At 46.8% G+C, this 17,435-nt stretch overlaps 1 protein-coding gene across 2 annotated transcripts in view; it reads left to right on the forward strand.

Moving 5' to 3' along the window:
- Window positions 1-1,595: 1,595 nt before the first annotated feature.
- The window catches only part of LOC122944262 (ubiquitin-conjugating enzyme E2 D2), a 43,098-nt gene continuing 27,258 nt past the window's right edge, over window positions 1,596-17,435 (forward strand). The window contains exon 1 of one of the 2 annotated variants that reach the window (XM_044302502.1): window positions 1,596-1,948. In XM_044302502.1, the coding sequence (XP_044158437.1) occupies window positions 1,925-1,948 (24 nt within the window). In that variant the 5' untranslated portion in view covers window positions 1,596-1,924. The remainder of the gene's footprint in view (window positions 1,949-17,435) is intronic. The other variant, XM_044302503.1, reaches the window with a different exon arrangement.

Genomic DNA, 17,435 nt, shown 5'->3' on the forward strand with positions numbered 1-17,435 from the left:
ATGAACATAGCCTAATGGGATTTTATGAAAATCCACTGCGGTTGTTTACATTGGATACCGCCTAGGCCTGTTTCATATTTGTGGTAAACAGATCAGTCTGGGAAAAGCCTAGCAGACCAGGGAATACCAGCCGGTGGAGTATCGGCTGCTAACCGGCGGTCGGATGAAAACTGCGGCATAAAGCGTTATTTGTCAGGCCGCTCCTCGGCATATTTACTGGGTTGGCGCAGGCTCTCCGCTGGTCCTATTATAGTGAATGGGGGCCGGACAGTACCTCAGCAACGCCTGGTTTACCCTTTCTTACGGGTTAGTTCAACTGAATGGGGCTAAAGTGCATGAGGACACCCACTATGGCTTTGTGTGGTTGCTGTCCGCACAGCATGACAAGAAGGCTTTAAACCAGGCATCCTCAAACTGTAGCCCTCCAGCTGTTGCAAAACTACAACTCCCAGCATGACCGAACTGCCTACAGCAGGGCATTGTGGGAGTTGTAGTTTTACGGCTGGAGGGCCGCAGTTTGAGGATGCCTTCTTTAAACAGTCAGCCCGTGTACTTCAGAGCTTCCTCCTGTTGAAAACAATTGGAGGCACACACCATGTGGCCTCCGCCAAAATGTCTATGGCAGATTGCGCTGTGTGAACGAGCCCTTACTGTACACATGGTTATTGTATTATCAGTTTTTACATTCACTAATCTGTAGTTTATTACAGTTCTGGGCAGATTTTCATTTCCAAAACCGTATTACCACACGGTTTACGAGATGTGTTGCTCCCCGTCCCTTTCTTCCAGTGTCATTGTGTTTTCCCTCCACATAAAGGAGAGATATTGTCACCCTACCTCTCAGTATAATTCCTACTATTTCTGTTTTGCCCTTTAATTCACGAAAAATGACTTTAGCCTCGAATTAAAACGCGTGCAGTGCGACTAAACCGTTCTGACGAGGCAGACAGGTGAGCACGCTCATTGTCACACACCTCACAGAGATAAAACTTGTGGAGGACTCCCGCCACTTCAACGCAAGGCGCCATGCCTTAGACGGCGGTTACAATGTGCCGCTCTGACGTCACAATCGTCGGGCACGCCCACTCTGTGCCCGCGCCTAGCAACTAACTCGCGCTCTTCTGGACGTTTCTGTGACGCATCGGGCGCGCGCCTCATGTTCCACAAACGCCCCTCCTACCCTCAACCCGCGGTGGATAATGTGGTATAATGGCAGCCGTACATCAAGAGCCTAAGCCCTGCCAGCGGCTACGGTCACTCTGGTTTACTCAGAGACCACCCTTTTCCTCCCGCCACGTCATTCAGCCGGTGACGCACCGCCGCACCTCGTTGCATAACACTAGACTCCGCCATTAAAAGCAGAGTAGAAAAAAAAAGCAAGGGTGTGAGAAGCGCCGCTTCCGCTCGTCCACCGTCAGCGTGACATCACTCTTCACACATTGCCATGTTTTGTTCTTCCCACAGCTGTCAACCCCACTCGCAGCGGCCACCAGCACGTCTGCTGGACCCGCCCCCAAGCTGGCGCCTTGCGTTTCGCAACCACGTGACGCCACATGGGCGTGCCTTGCGTGTAAAGGAAGAGAGCGCGCTACATAGCCGCAGCTCAGCCTGTGACGTAGAGGTGTGCGTGGCCGGGCCAGCCCGAAGGTGGTAGCGACTAGCTGAGGACAGAGCCCTATTGCGGGGGGAGGGGCGAATAGAAAAAAAACATAGAGACACCCGGTGGGTTAGATAATTGATATCAGACACCCGCCTTCATTCGCCCCCTTAGACGTGTGTGGGCGGCTCCGGGTTGTAGCGTGTCCCGGATATTGTAGGGGGGGCACCACCACCACCTCCTCTTTCTCCGCCTCTTCCTCGGCTCTCTCCTCCTCCGCCCAGCTCGCCCGAATACCCGCCCGGCACCGGCAGCAGCGAGAGCATCATGGCGCTGAAGCGGATCCACAAGGTGAGGGGCTGGCGACTGTGTAGCTATCCCGTGTACGTACATATGTGCTGCTACTCAGGGAGGCGACGGCTCGGGCCTCCTGTGATGTCCGCCCTGCGCAACACCCGCCGGGTCACCCTGCTGTTCTCGTCACACTAGACGGCCGCAGGTGAGAGGGGGTGTCGTGGGGCGGCGCGGGGTCTGTGCGGTGCGTGCGCACAGTCCCCTCCCGTGGACTCGGGGGGCTCCCATCCCCCACGCCGTTACCCCGCGGTGGGTTGTGTGTGTAATACCGCTGTGTGTGAAGGAGTGCCCCTCGTGGAGCGGAGCCGCGTCCGTCCACAGCCCTGCTGCTCCCTCCCATGGCTCAGCCCGCAGTATAAGATGGCGGCGCTGCCTCTGTGTTGTTGCCGCACACAGCGCGCTGGGTAACACTGGCACTGCCCTCACACAGCCGCCATCCCCGGGTCTACACGGCCGTCACCCCGCCGCATAATGCCGGCCACACGTGCAGGCCGCAGAACCGCGTCATCCCCGCCAGGAGCAGGCCCGCGTTCACACCGATGACAGAGCTCACTTTGCTGAAGCCGCGTATACAAACGCCATACTTCCTCCTTTGTGTTCCGTGTGTACTTCAGAGTTCACTTCCTTATAGACCCACTGAGTGTTATGGAGGGATGCCTGCCTTATGGTAAAATGGAGGGTAGGCAGGGAGCCTAGCCGGTCCTAGTGCCTGGCTTTCTGGCCAGTGTTCCGTAAAGATCAGATCGCCCCCTGACCCGGCCTCAGTCTATGGTAGGCTCCAGTAATTCCTCAATTACAGGTGAGCTGGCAATCAGGAGGGGAACAGGCCCTTCCCGATAATTGCCTGCGCCTCACCGGAGGATGTGCGATCACTGCCACAGATTTTGTTTCTGGGCGGCAGCTCCCTGTTCTATTGCCTAGAAACTATGATCTTGGTGTCCACATAAACAATGCTCGTCCATCCGCCGATCGGCAGCTTCTTTACACAGGTCCGTTATAGGGAACGTGCGTTCACAACCGTGGATGTAGACCGTCGCCATACAACAGGCAGGATCGGCGGTAAACTGGCATCTGCCGCTATGATCAAACGTGAAGGACACCCTTAGGCCTCGTTCACATTCCTGTGTTTTGCTGTCTGCGTTCTCTGCACACATGCCCATTTAATGGAGATGTTCACGTCGGTATTTAATTTGGTTTCTGCTGTCCATGGGTCAGTGAGAGAAATCGGAGATGTGCGCAAGTTTTTGTCTGTGATGTGGACCAAACGCGACCATTACAGTCTATGCATCCGTGAAGATCGGACACAACACGGATGGCAGCTGGTCTGGTTTTCACTGACAGGAGGTTCTTTTGAAATGGACTTTCAGCTGAGTAGTGTCCGTGGAATATGGATGACATACTGAGGGCAAACACTGATCCTTCAAACATTTCCATGGACATCAACCGGACATAACAAATGTGAACAAGGCCTCAAGTGCGGAGTGTGGCGCTCTTGTGGCGTTCACAGGTCTTCTCTTTTGGTTGGACTTTGTTCACATTTTGTGGTGGCTTCCATTTAGAATGAAACTGATGCCTTGTGACAGATCCGAATGATTCGTGATTACCTCTCCCTGATGAGTAGTAGTAGTAGTGCAGGCTGTGCTGTTCCTATCACAGCGCTGGAATCCAGAACTTGGGCTCCTCTACAGGGGAGTGGGAACGAATGAGGATTAAGGGGGTCCTGCCACCTGCTTTTCCCAATTTATAGTACCAGCAGTGCCCATCAGTACATGTAACCATAACTGCCAACATGCTTCAGCGTATGTTGTGTGGTGTGCGAGATGGTGACATTAGAAATCGTCTGGAAGCGGAGGGCTTGGGCACCTCAAAAAAAGGAAAGCCCACCCAGCCGGACACTTTGTGTTGGATTTCCATATCGATAAGTTCTTCTCTAGGCAGTGACTTCGCACCCTGGTGATGCACAGCTATGTTGGCAGTGGTGGGTACACATTCTGCTGGGCATTACTGGTACTGGGAAAAGTGGGTGGCAGATTCCCTTTATTTTCTGGACAACTTTAGGCATCACGGCTTTTGGATTCACCAAAATTGTATGTGGCTTGCATCCATTAGTCTTTTTGGGAAATCGCCCGATTTGCTGTAGCTCTTTTATCTTTCTTATTTGCAGGCTGAAGGTGACCACCTTGGAAGATATGTTTGGGTGGTATCTCATTACACACAGCAGGCTATTAGCCCAAAGCGGGAGTTGGATCCAGCAGAAAGGAGAAGATTGATCTGATATTCCCTCTGTTACCAGAAGAAATGCCTCATTTGTGACCAAGTGCACAAATTGGGTGCATCTTCCATCAGTCTGTGCACCTAAACAGAAATCTACGACCGCTCCGAGCCGCCCTAGGTTTCTGGCTTCATTTACACCAGGACACCTGTGTACATGAAGGTAACAGTACCTGACCTGCACACTCCTCCCCCTCCCATCTGGAAAGTGGCAAGGGCTTTGTAAGAACTTTAATTGTGACAAAATATTGTTGCCGTGGCATTCAAAAGTTTCCACGCCTGAAAAGTAGCATGGGGAAAAGATAAATTCACAAGACCGTGGGCAGCCGGGGAAACTCTGGCCATATGTCAGCAGCATCTCCCCTCACCCCAACTGACTGCATTAGTGTTTTCTGGCCGTTCCTATCTGATTGTGGGTCTATTGTACTGTACTCACGTGAGTACAGTAGATCAGCGATCATATCCTGCTATGATGCAGTCAGCTTGTGTCGGGATCCAAGGCTTTAAGTCTGTCCTTCTCATTCCAGTCATCTTCTGGATCAAACAGACTGCATCACAAAGCTGTGTCTGACCAGCCTTGTAAGGGCATTTTGAGGTTACAGCAAGTGGGGGGTCTCATCTATCTTTGTTAGAAATGAGTGCTTTGCCATGCTGACATGTTACTAAATGGGTGGCCCAATGTTTCAGTGAACCAAGAGGAAATGGTATGAGAGAAGCCTTTGCTCTTCTGCTGGCCATAACGGTTGGCAACAGCGGTCAGCTGTACGGTGAGGCCACACTTCGTGGCCAAGGCTCGGAAGATGGACTGACTGCAGACTGGCACGTATTGCAGCTGCGTTGTAGAACCACAGGCTTGTGCAGTTCAGTCACACATCGGCATTACTCTGGCCATGTATTGGGGCAGTGATCAGGTAATTGCCCCATGTAAATGTGCAGTCACCTGATGGGTGAGAAAATGCTCATCTTTTAGGTGAGTCATTTGCTTAGGGATCTGCTGCCAGAAAAAAATGAATCTGTATAGGGATGATGTGACTGCAGATCTCCCCGCTCCACAGTCAGACAACCAGTTGTCAAGTCATTCGTCCAATTCGCCCATCAATATGCCAGACTAAACTGGGAAATAAGTGGCTTCATGCAAAGTGGTCAACGGATTGAATTCAGGCGACTGTAGATGGCAGTGATCTGTCAGCTGTCATGAGATGATGGCTGAAATGGTCCAAATTGTCCTTTTGACCAGCTTATTTTTTTTCCTTGTTTTTGGGTAGCATTACTCCATGGGTATTTAGTCTTTCTGAACAGGGTACCACAGAGATGACTCCTAAGCATGGAAAGAGTCCAGCAAGATGTCCATATACCTGCTTGATGGTCCTCGTGGTCTAACCTTGGCTGTAAGGTTATTGTAGTATCTCACCGAGCGTGTACAACTATAGGTTCTGCAGTGTCTTGGAACATCTGAAACCTCAGGGTTCGCGCACACGAGTGCGGATACAAAACATAAATCCTACATGGATTTTCGTGCGTATTTCTGTGCGTTTGTGCATCAAAATCGGCATGTTTATTTATTTTTTTTGGATTTACCCCGGTCTCACCCATTGCGTTGTAAAATCGCACAAATAATTGGCATACGGCAGATTTCAAAATCCGCACGACAGGTCAACTTCTGCACAGGAAAAAAAAAAGCAAAGTGCACCTGAGATTTGTCCTGCTGGTGCTGTGGCCTTATCCTGCCTGTGTGGTGGTATCTGTCGTCGTTTTTTTTTTTTTTCACATCCATATTTGGTTTTAGATGTCAGGCTCACTTTCATGGATAAAGACACAGGACAGTCGGTGTGTAGTCTTGGGTGTAGATTTTAGAATCCTGAGTAGTGTCAGACTTTTCTCCTAAGATTCTTTTTTTTTAGTAGAGCGAACATACTGTATTTTAGTAATGGGCTTTATAAATATCCGTTCACATTAGGATTTTTAGAAATGTGTATCCTACTAGGTTCAGCACCTAAAGCAAACATAGCCCAACATGCAAGACTTGTCCCATCTGTCCCCTTATAGCCCCCTCCAAACAGTGTAAGTTCTCCTCACTTATGCTCTATGGCGTTTCTTTATGACATCATAAGACCTCCTGACTGACCCCATAGACTTGTAATTGGGTCTTTTGGGATTCTGCATACTGTTATTCTAATCTTAATGTCAAAATATAATGGAATCCTAGATTGAAAGCCTGGCGTGGGGATCTAATAGTGAAATGGCCCAGACACCATTCATCCATGCAAACTTCTAAATGTATAGCTATATATCTCTAGATCAGGGATCAGCAGTCTCTGGCACTCCCAGTATTCTCATTTCACTCCAATGCTGCAAAGTACATGCACATGCTGGGAGTTGTAGTTTCACAGCAGTTGGACTTCTTCTGATCCCTGCTCTAGATAGTGGAGAAGCATATTGTGTGGACATTGCATACCGTATGTATCTCAGGCTATATGTGAAGAATGGTGTGGTAAAGGTCATTTCAGTGCATCCTTGGAGGTGCGGCTGCTTGACTCATGTATGTTCCTGCCCACCCACAGGAAGGGGGAAGCAAGTCCTCCACCCAAGAGTTTTAAATTCATCTGATCTCTACAATGGATTTAAAGGGGATTTCTAACATGGCATACACTGCTCAATTCACAAAGTGATTGTCCTTCCTGGTAATCATCTGCTCGTTATTGAAGGAGCCTGCTGAATGCAGCGATCTCCTCCACAGTATGGGGAGGAGCAATCACGATTGCCATGGTTTGCCTCCATACAGAATCATTGAATCATCTTACTCGAACAAGCGCTTCATTGGGTAATTGGCACCTTTACATTGGCAGATAATCGTTAACGAGTGTTCCTGTGAACTCTTGGTAACTATGATCTGCCTAAAGTTCGGCAGTGTAAAGGGGCCGTTAGACATATTGAATGGAGTGCTGATGAGTTGCTTGGCAGTAGCTCTAGGTCCAGAAGTAGACCGGTCCAGCACTCCAAATCAAAGTGAAACGTGATGACTAATTTATTCCCAGGCAACGTTTCAGCCCACTCATCGAGGCCTATATAATTTTTACTTTTTTGGCAATGGTGAGGCTTTAATTTGGTTTCATCCAAAAACTAGTACCCTATTTTTCACCCATAAGGTTTTAGAGGAGGACAATAAGAGAAACTTAATTACACCTCAGCTCACAGCCCCAATCAGATCCCTAATGTTAATAAGACCTCAGCTCAGACCTCAATGTGAATGACCTCAGATGAAACCTCTATGCTTCATAGCAGCCCCCAGCCATTATTCAGCAAACCCCCTATTGCCTCAGACGACAAAATAAACCACTTGCCTCTTCTGCTCCGGACGCCGCCGCTCCTCTCCTCCAGCGCAATCCTCTTGATCCTGCCATTGGTTGTGCTGTGAACTGGCGCACACAGCATGAGGTCACAGTACTCCCTGCCGAGGACCAGGAAGTGGTGAGTACAGAGCCTTCACCACTTCTCGGTCCTCCGGTACTAATGAGCATTCCATAATGGAAGCGCTCATTAGTATTCGCCCCATAAGACGCATTTTTCTTCCCCCCCCCCCCCTGGGGTGTCTGAGTTTTATATTTGTGGGGATGGACCATATTTTGCGGGATATGGACACATTGCTAGGGTGCCATACATTTATGTAACTTGCATCCATGTTAGTGGGAGGATGCTCTTGATACAGGCAGGTTATGAGGGTATTTTTGCTGTAATACTTTTTGAAGGGTGGTTTATTCTTTTTTTTTTTTTTCCCCACTTGGTTATTTTTACAGATTTTATTTTTTCACACTTATTGCCGTGGTGCTTGGGAAAGCTGAGATGGCTTGATCTGTACCCTCCCAGCAATCCTTTTAAGCAGGGGATGCTGGAAGGGTACAGATCACAGCTGGAAGCCCCTACATCATTGTGACGAAGGGTTTCCATGGCAGTGGATTCTTTTCTAGTGCCACATTCAGTTCTCACTTTGAGCCCTGTGTTGGGCCTGTTTCAGACTTGCGTTGTTGTTTTCCGGTATTGATGTCCTGCAGAGAATCTCAAAACTGGAATAAAAAACTGTTCCCTTTAGTTTCTTTTAGTTCTAATGCATTCTGAATGGAAAGAGATCTGTTCCGGCAGCTTTCCGTTTTGTGACCGGACGCTGCAAGCTGTGGTTTTGTTTGGTGATAGAAGCTAAACAGACTGGATTTGTCACGAAAAACAATGTAAGTCAATAGTGACGGATTTTTTATTTTTTTTGTATTTAGTGACTGATCCAGTTTGTTCTGTATTGATTTCCCACAACTGCGTACTATAATGGACGCATCCTGATGTGGAAATGAACATATCTGTTTAATTACGGTTTTCAGATCCCCTGCCGGATCTCAAAACCGGAATTAACGCAAGTGTGAAACAGCCCTTAGGCATTTTGGCTCCCTGACGCTTTCAGTCCAAGCTTTTAGTTTCCCTTTTAATATGCACCCTGGCTGCATATTGTTCAAACCGGCGTAAAGGAAGAATATCCAAATTGTGCCCACAACCATAACGGCAAGGAACTAAGAGGGTTATCCAGTCCTGATATAGTCTCCTAGTGCTCCAGTGTACAGTATCGGCCTGGTTGTCTTGTACATTGAACAAGCCCTTCTTGTGGTAAAGGTAAAATAAACATGGAGTCCTGTAATTGCTTTAACCCCTTCTACCCCGCGCCAGTTTTCACCTTAAAGAGGACCTTTCACCAGAATAAAACTTCTAAAGTAACTATACAGGCATGTCAGGGACCCCCCTGCACTTACTGTTATACCTGGGCGCTGCTCTGTTCTCCCGTTATTGCCTCCGGTATCTTCACAGTTAGGCTCCAACCAGGGGGACCTGCCGTCGGCTCATTCTCCCATGCTGCAGTGCTGGCCAATCACAGCGCTCATAGCCTGAGAGAGAAAAAAGCCTCTCGGGCTATGAGCTGAGCGCTGTGATTGACCAGCGCTGCAGCATGGGAGAATGAGACGCCGGCAGGTTCCCCTGGGTGGAGCCTAACTGTGAAGATACCGGAGGCAATAACGGGAGAATGGAGCGGCGCCCAGGTATAACAGTAAGTGCAGGGGGGTCCCTGGGCTCCGCACTACATGTCTGTATAGTTACTTTAGAAGTTTTATTCTGGTGAAAGGTCCTCTTTAAAGGGAACCTGTCACCAGGATTTTGTGTATAGAGCTGAGGACATGGGCTGCTAGATGGCCGCTAGCACATCCACAATATCCAGTCCCCATAGCTCTGTGTGCTTTTATTGTGGAAAAAATCAATTTGATACATATGCAAATTAACCTGAGATGAGTCCTGTCCCTGACTAATCTCACGTACAGGACTCATCTCAGGTTAATTTGCATATGTATCAAATCGGTTTTTTAAAGCAATAAAAGCACACCGAGCTATGGGGACTGGGTATTGCGGATGTGCTAGCGGCCATCTAGCAACCTATGTCCTCAGCTCTATACACAAAATCCCGGTGACCGGTTCCCTTTAAGGGCCAGGTCATTTTTTGCAAATCTGACATGTCACTTTATGTGGTAATAATTTAAAAACTTATTTATTCAGGTCATTCTGAGATGGTTTTCTCGTCACAGATTGTACTTCCTGACAGTGGTAAAAATGAGTAAAAAAAGGTCAATTTTTTATTTATAAATATCAAATTTATAAATTCCCAAATTTAAATTTCTCTTTTATAATAGTAATACCTTCAAAAATAGTAATTACTTTACATTCCTCTTCGTTTGGATCATTTTGAAAATGACATTTAATTTTGACATTTTATTTAATTCGTTGAATTGACTGTGAAAATTACAAACTTTTTCCAGAACTATTCTTTAGGCCCAAATTTTTCACTTTCATAAGGGGGAACTGGAGAAAATGTACCCCCTAACTGCCTATTTTCTCCTGATTACAGCAATATCCCATATGTGCTTGTATACTGCTATATGGGCGTACCACAGGGGTTAGAAGGAAAGCAGCACCAAATGGCTTTTGGAAGGCAGATTTCACCGGAATAATTCACAGGTGCCATCTTGCAATTAAACACAACCTGAGGTACCCCTGGAGTGGAAATCCCCAAAAAGTGACCCTATTCTGGAAACTACACCCCTGAAGGAATATTTCAAGGTGTGTAGTGAGCACTTTGACCCATTGGGTGTTTCACCGAATTAGGAAACACACATTTTTCACTTTCACAAGGGGTAACAGGACAAAATGCACCCCATATTTTGTTCCCCATTTTCCCCTGAATATGCCAACAACCCCATATGTACTTAAAAAATAATGTATGGGCGCATGGCAGCACTCTAGAGGATTTAGCTGACCTGAATTGACAGACATGGATTTTAGGTGCTATGTTGCATTAAATAAATTCCTGAGGTCCCCAGAAATGAAAACCCTCAAGAAGTGACTGGAAGTGGTGAAAAGGGTACTTTTTAGCAAACGGGTGTTTCACAGAAGGCAGAAATACTTGAGAAAGCACTTCAAAGCACATATTTGTAAACATAAAAAATTACAATCAGACCCCAATTGTTCAATTTAACAGGGGGTTAAAGGAGAAAATGCACCCCAGTATACAGGTGTCCAGACGAAAAAAAATATCAAAGCCATTGGCTCCTAACCTGAAAAATTTAGTCGCCAAATTTAAAATACATATAATTACGGTATAATTAAAGAACAAAAAAACACGCCTTGCCTAGGGTTGTCGCGATACCAAAATTTCCCCTCTTCGCTGTTTGTCGGACCATGTTGTCCAGGTACTACACAGGAACCATGACCTCCTGAAGTACTCGGGCCCTCCCCTTCCTGACTTTGGAAAGTTAGGGCCTTGATGACCACCTCCTGGAACTGAAGGAAAGTTCCTGTGTGACCTGCAGCTCTATGTAAAATGTATGCATTGTACAGTGCCATCTGTACAATGTATGCAGCCAGCTTTTTGGAGGGACAGGGAATATGGGGGTCTGAAACTGCTGCAGATGAGCCAAAGATCACTACAGCTGTTCCAGATGTCGTTCTTCTGAAAAGTGAAAAGCTCTGATTTGTGGTGGTACCACAAGTCCCAGCCGACAACCAGCAGCACAGTGGGGAATAAGTCCTCTCTGCAAGTGGTCACCAAGCTAGAATGGCTGCCTGCAGAGGAACAAACTGTTCTTTCAGCTGCATAGCGCTGCCATTGGCTAGAGCGTTGTTACAGCCAATCACTGTGCTAGGACAGGACATCAGTGTCTGATCTCCCCTCCCTGACCTCGGAGGTGACATGGGCTGATGTAATGAACCCCAATCACCTTCGTCCCAGCCACCAGCAGCACCACAGATTGCCTACGAGTTGTATAGCACTGCCATTCGCAGCGTTCGGAAAGGGACACGTGTCTGGTGTGTCCTCCCTGACCTAGGTGACATGGGAGGAGCCAAGCGCCCCCCCCCCCCCCCCCCCCCCCCCCCAGCGGTCTTTACTAACTGGCCAATCGGGGCTGCAGGGGGGTGGAAAAACCTCCTTGTCGTCCTCAGCGAAGATGGCTGCCAGCTGATTAGTGCAGCCATCTTAAGCGATGCAGCACGGTGACCGGAGTTAACCATAACGTTCTATTACGTCAAGATGCAAGAAAATGTCGAGAAGGGATTAAAAGCCAGCCATAGCTGTTGGCTGACCATTGCCTCCCCTGACTTAGCCAGACATAGCTTTTGTTTTAATAAAGTGGGAGGGGGAGAGAGAATCTCCCCAAGGAACAGCCCTTCAGACAAACTGAAACCTACCATCTAGCCAACATATAGGTTCAATAACTTTATCCTTGATGATTACGACTGGTCCCTCAAATATTAATTTGGGCTTCATGCAGATTGTGGTGTCTGTATTTCAGTCCCCAAACAGATTAATAAAATGCACATTCCTTCCATACTTTCTCATCCTGCTAGAAAGGGCTATTCTCTGCTGTACAGACAAGAGTAGGACAAGTGAGCATGGCCTTATAGAAATTAATGGGTCAGTGTATCTGCAGCAAATCCAGGTAGCATGCAGATGAAAAATATGGTTGTGTGCGTAAAGCCTGTTAGAGGCCATAACATCAGTCTCGTGTCCTGGAAGAGTGGCTCACAACTGCTCGTCATGTGCGACCACGTACTAGGTGGACATTTTGTGGGAATTGGAACACCAGAGGTGTAGAACAGTAATAACTAGGCACAGGGGCACTTTTTTTTTTTTTTTTCCTTTCCAATGATGGGTATGAAAGTTACTACACTGTGAGATCTAAGGCTAAATGCGCGCGATCAGGATCCATTCACCTAAATCCACACCAATTGATGCGGATTGACTGCACTGATTTACCTGCGGACTGTCCGCACATGAATCCTGAACGTGTGCATTTACCCTTAAACTGTCTGCTTAAGGCTACTTTCACACTCTCGTTTGGTGCGGATCTGCCATGGGTCTGCACAGACGGATCCGTTCAGATAAAACAACCGTCTGCATCCATTCAGAATGGATCAGTTTGTATTATCTTTAAATTGGCCAAGATGGATCCGTCTTGCGCTCCATTGAAAGTTAATGGAGGACGGATCAGTTTTCTATTGTCATAGAAAACGGATCCGTCCCCATTGACTTACAATGTGTGTCAGAACGGATCCGTTTGGCTCAGTTTCGTCAGACAGACAAGCAGCAATTTGGTGTCCACCTCCAAAGCGGAATGGAGACGGAACAGAGGCAAACTGATGCATTCTGAGTGGTTTCTTTTCCATTCAGAATGAATTGGGGCAAAACTGATCTGTTTTGGACCGCTTGTGAGAGCCTATGACGGACCTCACAAACAGAAAGCTAAAACTCCAGTGTGAAAGTAGCCTTACATCTACTATAGGCCTAAATGGTGAATTGTCTAATATGTAAACCATTGATGGTGAAGGGAAGGAATATCTTGTTAGCGCTCCAATAGCTTTTTCAATCTGAATGTCTATTTTGTAGCCTAAAACGCCAATATAAACATGAAGGTGCTGCTGGTGGAAGCCCATTGTGCAGTGACTGCTCTGAAAGCCCAACTACATGGCGGGAGGAGGCTGCACAAGGGCCTCATGCAGTAGCTCCTACATACACATTACATTTGTCATCCCTGGAAGTCTGAAGCCTGTGTAGTAATGTCTGTGGTATGTGAGGCTGGCTATGGTTGAGGCTAATGTGTGTATCTAGAGTTTGCCAAAGATGTTAACATGTCCTCATGATACAAAGAGCATTCTGAAATTGAAATAAATCCATCCAAATAAAGCCAGGCCTCCTCTTGTGTTTAGATGGTGGTGTACCTGCACTTAGGGCTGTGTGCCTAGCTGTAGGCAAGGGCTGATAAATGTTTCTTCCAGATCAAAAATACACACAAACCATATCTCTAAACTCCTACAATACCAGATGTAGTACATTTACAGGAATTGTGGCTTCAGGGTGCCAGTGTCTCTCGCCCAGTTGTAAAGTACTGCGTTTGCATGCAGTTTTTAATTTGTTCTTGTACAAGCATTTGGATAGATGTTTAACTTCCTATGGAGAAAAAAATGCTATACCTAGAGCATGTTATTTTTTTTCCCACTAAGACACAACAAAGAAATTGTGTGTAGATGGTTTTTGTTTTAGGCTAGCTCTAGATGTTGTGGACTTACATTTCAGAACCAGCACCCCAAATCAGACACTTCCATATATTACGATAGATATGAGGGTTTATAAAACCCTCAACTAAAATAAACACAAATTACAGCATGCTGTGGATTTTCAGATTAGCCCAAAATATCTGCGACACCTGGACATTGTTTTAGCAATGACTGCTTATCTCCAAATCGAGAAATTTTTTGAAAACTTAGAAGTGTTAAACTTGGAAGAATGACTTGGTACATGGTTACTACTGATCCAGAAGTTCCACTACATCCCAAGAACTAAAAGTTTCTAGGACAAGAACCTGAGAGAGGGTTCTTTCTAGGGGCCCTTTTGCACAGGTAGATTGTGAAAACATTTGTGGGAAAGTTCGGTTGATCACCTCTACATGTCTGCCGACAAAGCAGCAAAGGACTGATCAGGACACTGATATAGCCACAAAGTTTGACAGCACTTCTCCCTGTTAACCTAATCATGACCGCCTTAAAGTATATACATCGGTGGTATGCTCGCAGACTTATACCTTTAAAAATGCTGTGGTCAAAATGTGACCCTGGCCTCTGGAGGCGCAAAAACCCAAAGCATGCACTGTGTTATGGCTCCCCCTGATGGGGGGGGGGGGGGGGGGGGGGGGGGTTTGGTAGTGAAATGTTTGTGTGTGGCAGCCCCAGGGCTTCATAGGAACATGTATAATGGCTCATGCACACAAATTTGCTGTACTTTGGGGGCTGCAAATTGCAGTCGCTAATGCACAGGCACCCTCCATGTGTGGCTTGTGCTGGAGGATGCAGACCCATTCGACTTGAATGGGTCCATGATCTGTCCGCAGTAAAAAAAAGTTTAATTTTTTGATGTGCAGAGGCATGGAATGAAATGCCACAGAGGTGCTCCATGTCTTTCTGCTCCATATCTCCTGGATTGCGCAACCGTTCAAGTAAATGGGTCTGCATCCGTGGCACTCATTTGTACGCTTGAGCCCCAATTCTCATAAACTCCAATGCAAATGTAGTCTGAGAAAAGCAATCTAATGATTGCTTGTTATAGTTGTCTATGGTGTTTTATTTTTTATTTTAATATAAAAAAAAATTACATTCAAATCTCCTCCCTTCCCACCAAAATTAAAATGACTAACAAAAAAAAAAACCTCTTGGGTATCGCCACATGCAAAAATGCCCATACTATTAACATCTCATACGGGAAACGTGAAAATGTCAAAAGGACCTATTCACCGTTTTTTTTTTTTTTTTGGGTTGCTTCAACTCCAACAAACTAGTACGGTAAATACTAAGTGATCAAAAAGTAATACACACCCTAAAATGGCATCGATGAAAAGTACAAATTGAAAATAAAAAAAAAAAGCTCACAGCTCTGTGCACAAATAAGTGTTATGGTGGTAAAATTATGGTGATGCAAATTTATATTTTTTTTCCTACTTTTTTTTTTTTTTTCAGTATTAAGACCCCCTAAAAAACTATACGTGTGGGGTATTGTTGAAATTGTACTGAGAATGAAAGTAAAAGGTCATAATCCCTGATGAGCTATGTGAATGGAAATAAGTTATGGCTTTGAAAAGGGTGGGAGTACTAAATGGAAAACTTCTTGGTCATAGTCTATGGGGTCCATAGTCTCCATTCGCCTCAGTTAAAGGGGTTATGCAGTTTTTTTTAAAACTGATCTATCCTCTGGATAGATCATCATAATCTAATCGGTGGGGGTCCAACACCCAGGACCCCTGCTGATCAGCTGTTTGAGAAGGCAGCGGTGTTGGCAGTAGTGCCACGGCCCTCTCACTGTTTTACCACAGGCTCAGTGACGTCACGACTAGTATCCAATGGCCTGGGCGGAGCTAAGATCCATTCAAGTGAACAGTATCAATACTAGTCATGTCACTGGGCCTGTGGTAAACGGCAAAGGCCTGTCAAGGAAGTCCAGAGAGGTGCTAGTAGCTCTTTGGGTTCCTAGCCTTTTCTTCATTACCTGGATCATCTTGCTCTGCAGACCGGAGGTCTGTTCTGGCAGTCCGGGTCTTCCCTCCTCCTGTATGGTCTGCGCCCGGACCTCCTCTTTTTTGTACGATGGCCCTGGCAAAGCTCCCTTCTGCGGCGGTCCAGGGGGGCTTTATGCAGAGTTGAAAGGCGGCTGGAGCGATGCTAGGGCATGTGTCCCTCCAGCTGCCGGGTGGTGACGTCAGACGCTGAGGGACGTGGCTTGGCAACATGACGTTGCGCGTCTGGCGCATGCCTAACGTTTAGAGGGCAATGCCGGTTGCAACATGGCACCCACCGTTCTCATTCTGCTTGCAGTCTCTGGCGTTTCCGTGGCGGGGAACTGGAAACATGAGTACCCCTACGTCCACTGGCTCTCGATCTGAGCCCCCACTACCCTGGGTTCTGTGAGTAGCCTGTCAGGTACCCTCCTTATGTTATACTTGCCCTGTAGTCGTTGACCCTTCTCTCCCTTGTATGTTGCAGGGAGAAAAGGAGTCTTCCTCTTCTGCCAAGGTTAAACCCAGGAAGTGTGGTCTCTGTTCTAAACGTCTACCTTCCTCTGGGCTTAAACCTTTTATGCAAGGAGTGTGTACTGCGTCTGTCAAGTCCGAATCATCTAGTCTGCTGGAGGATATTAAGCCCATAGTTAGTGGAAGTTCAATCTGCCCTGGCAGCCCGGTACCCTCCTCTCCCCATAGACTGGGTTTTTCTAGAGATCTTATGTATGGGGGAAGTGATTCAGATTCTGTGAATCCTGAACTATCGGTTCCTGAGATCTTGGAAAGATCTCAAGAATCAGATGAAGATAACGAATATAAAAGATCTGTTCAGGAGGAAATGTTTGGGGGAGAGGCAGAGATCTGTATTCCCAGTTCCAGATAACATACAGAAGATCAGAAGAGTGGAATGGGATAAACCTGAAAGACTCTTTTATTCCCTGTGGTATAAAAAGAGCGGTACCCCTTTGAGACAGATTGCACAGACTGGGAGTCCATTCCCAGAGTCGATGCCCCAGTGGCTAAAGTCACGAAGTGCATGGCCTTTCCTTTTGAGGATGCTGCGCAGCTAACTGCCCCTATGGACAGAAAGGCGGAAAGCCTCCTTAAAAAAAAAAGTGGGCAGCTACGGCTGCTCTTTTAAAACCTGGAGTGGCGGCAACATGTGTAGCTCGTACCTTATCGGTGTGGCTGGAGCAATTAGAGCTCAACTTAATTAACAAGACCCCAAGAGAGCAAATCTTGGGCAGCCTCCCCTTGCTTAAAAAGGCCACAAATTTTCCTTGCAGACACCTCCGCTGAGTCTATAAAACTTTCTGCCTGTACTGCAGTACTCTAACATCGTCAGAAGAGCCCTGTGGTTAAAGGCCTGGTCCGGTGATATGAAATCTAAAAAAAATTGATATCCTTACTGTTCCATGGGCAGTATGTGTTCGGCCCCGATCTGGATAAGATCTTAGAAAATACTACAGACCACAAAAAAAGGTTTTCCTGAAGACAGATCCAAAAATAGAAGACAGTTTGTTTGTAAACGGCAGGATACCAGATCAGATAGAGGAAATTCGGGAAGGTGGAGCTATGCCAAGGTTGAT

Source organism: Bufo gargarizans, chromosome 1 (genome assembly GCF_014858855.1).
Source record: "Bufo gargarizans isolate SCDJY-AF-19 chromosome 1, ASM1485885v1, whole genome shotgun sequence".
Classification (NCBI taxonomy): domain Eukaryota; kingdom Metazoa; phylum Chordata; class Amphibia; order Anura; family Bufonidae; genus Bufo; species Bufo gargarizans.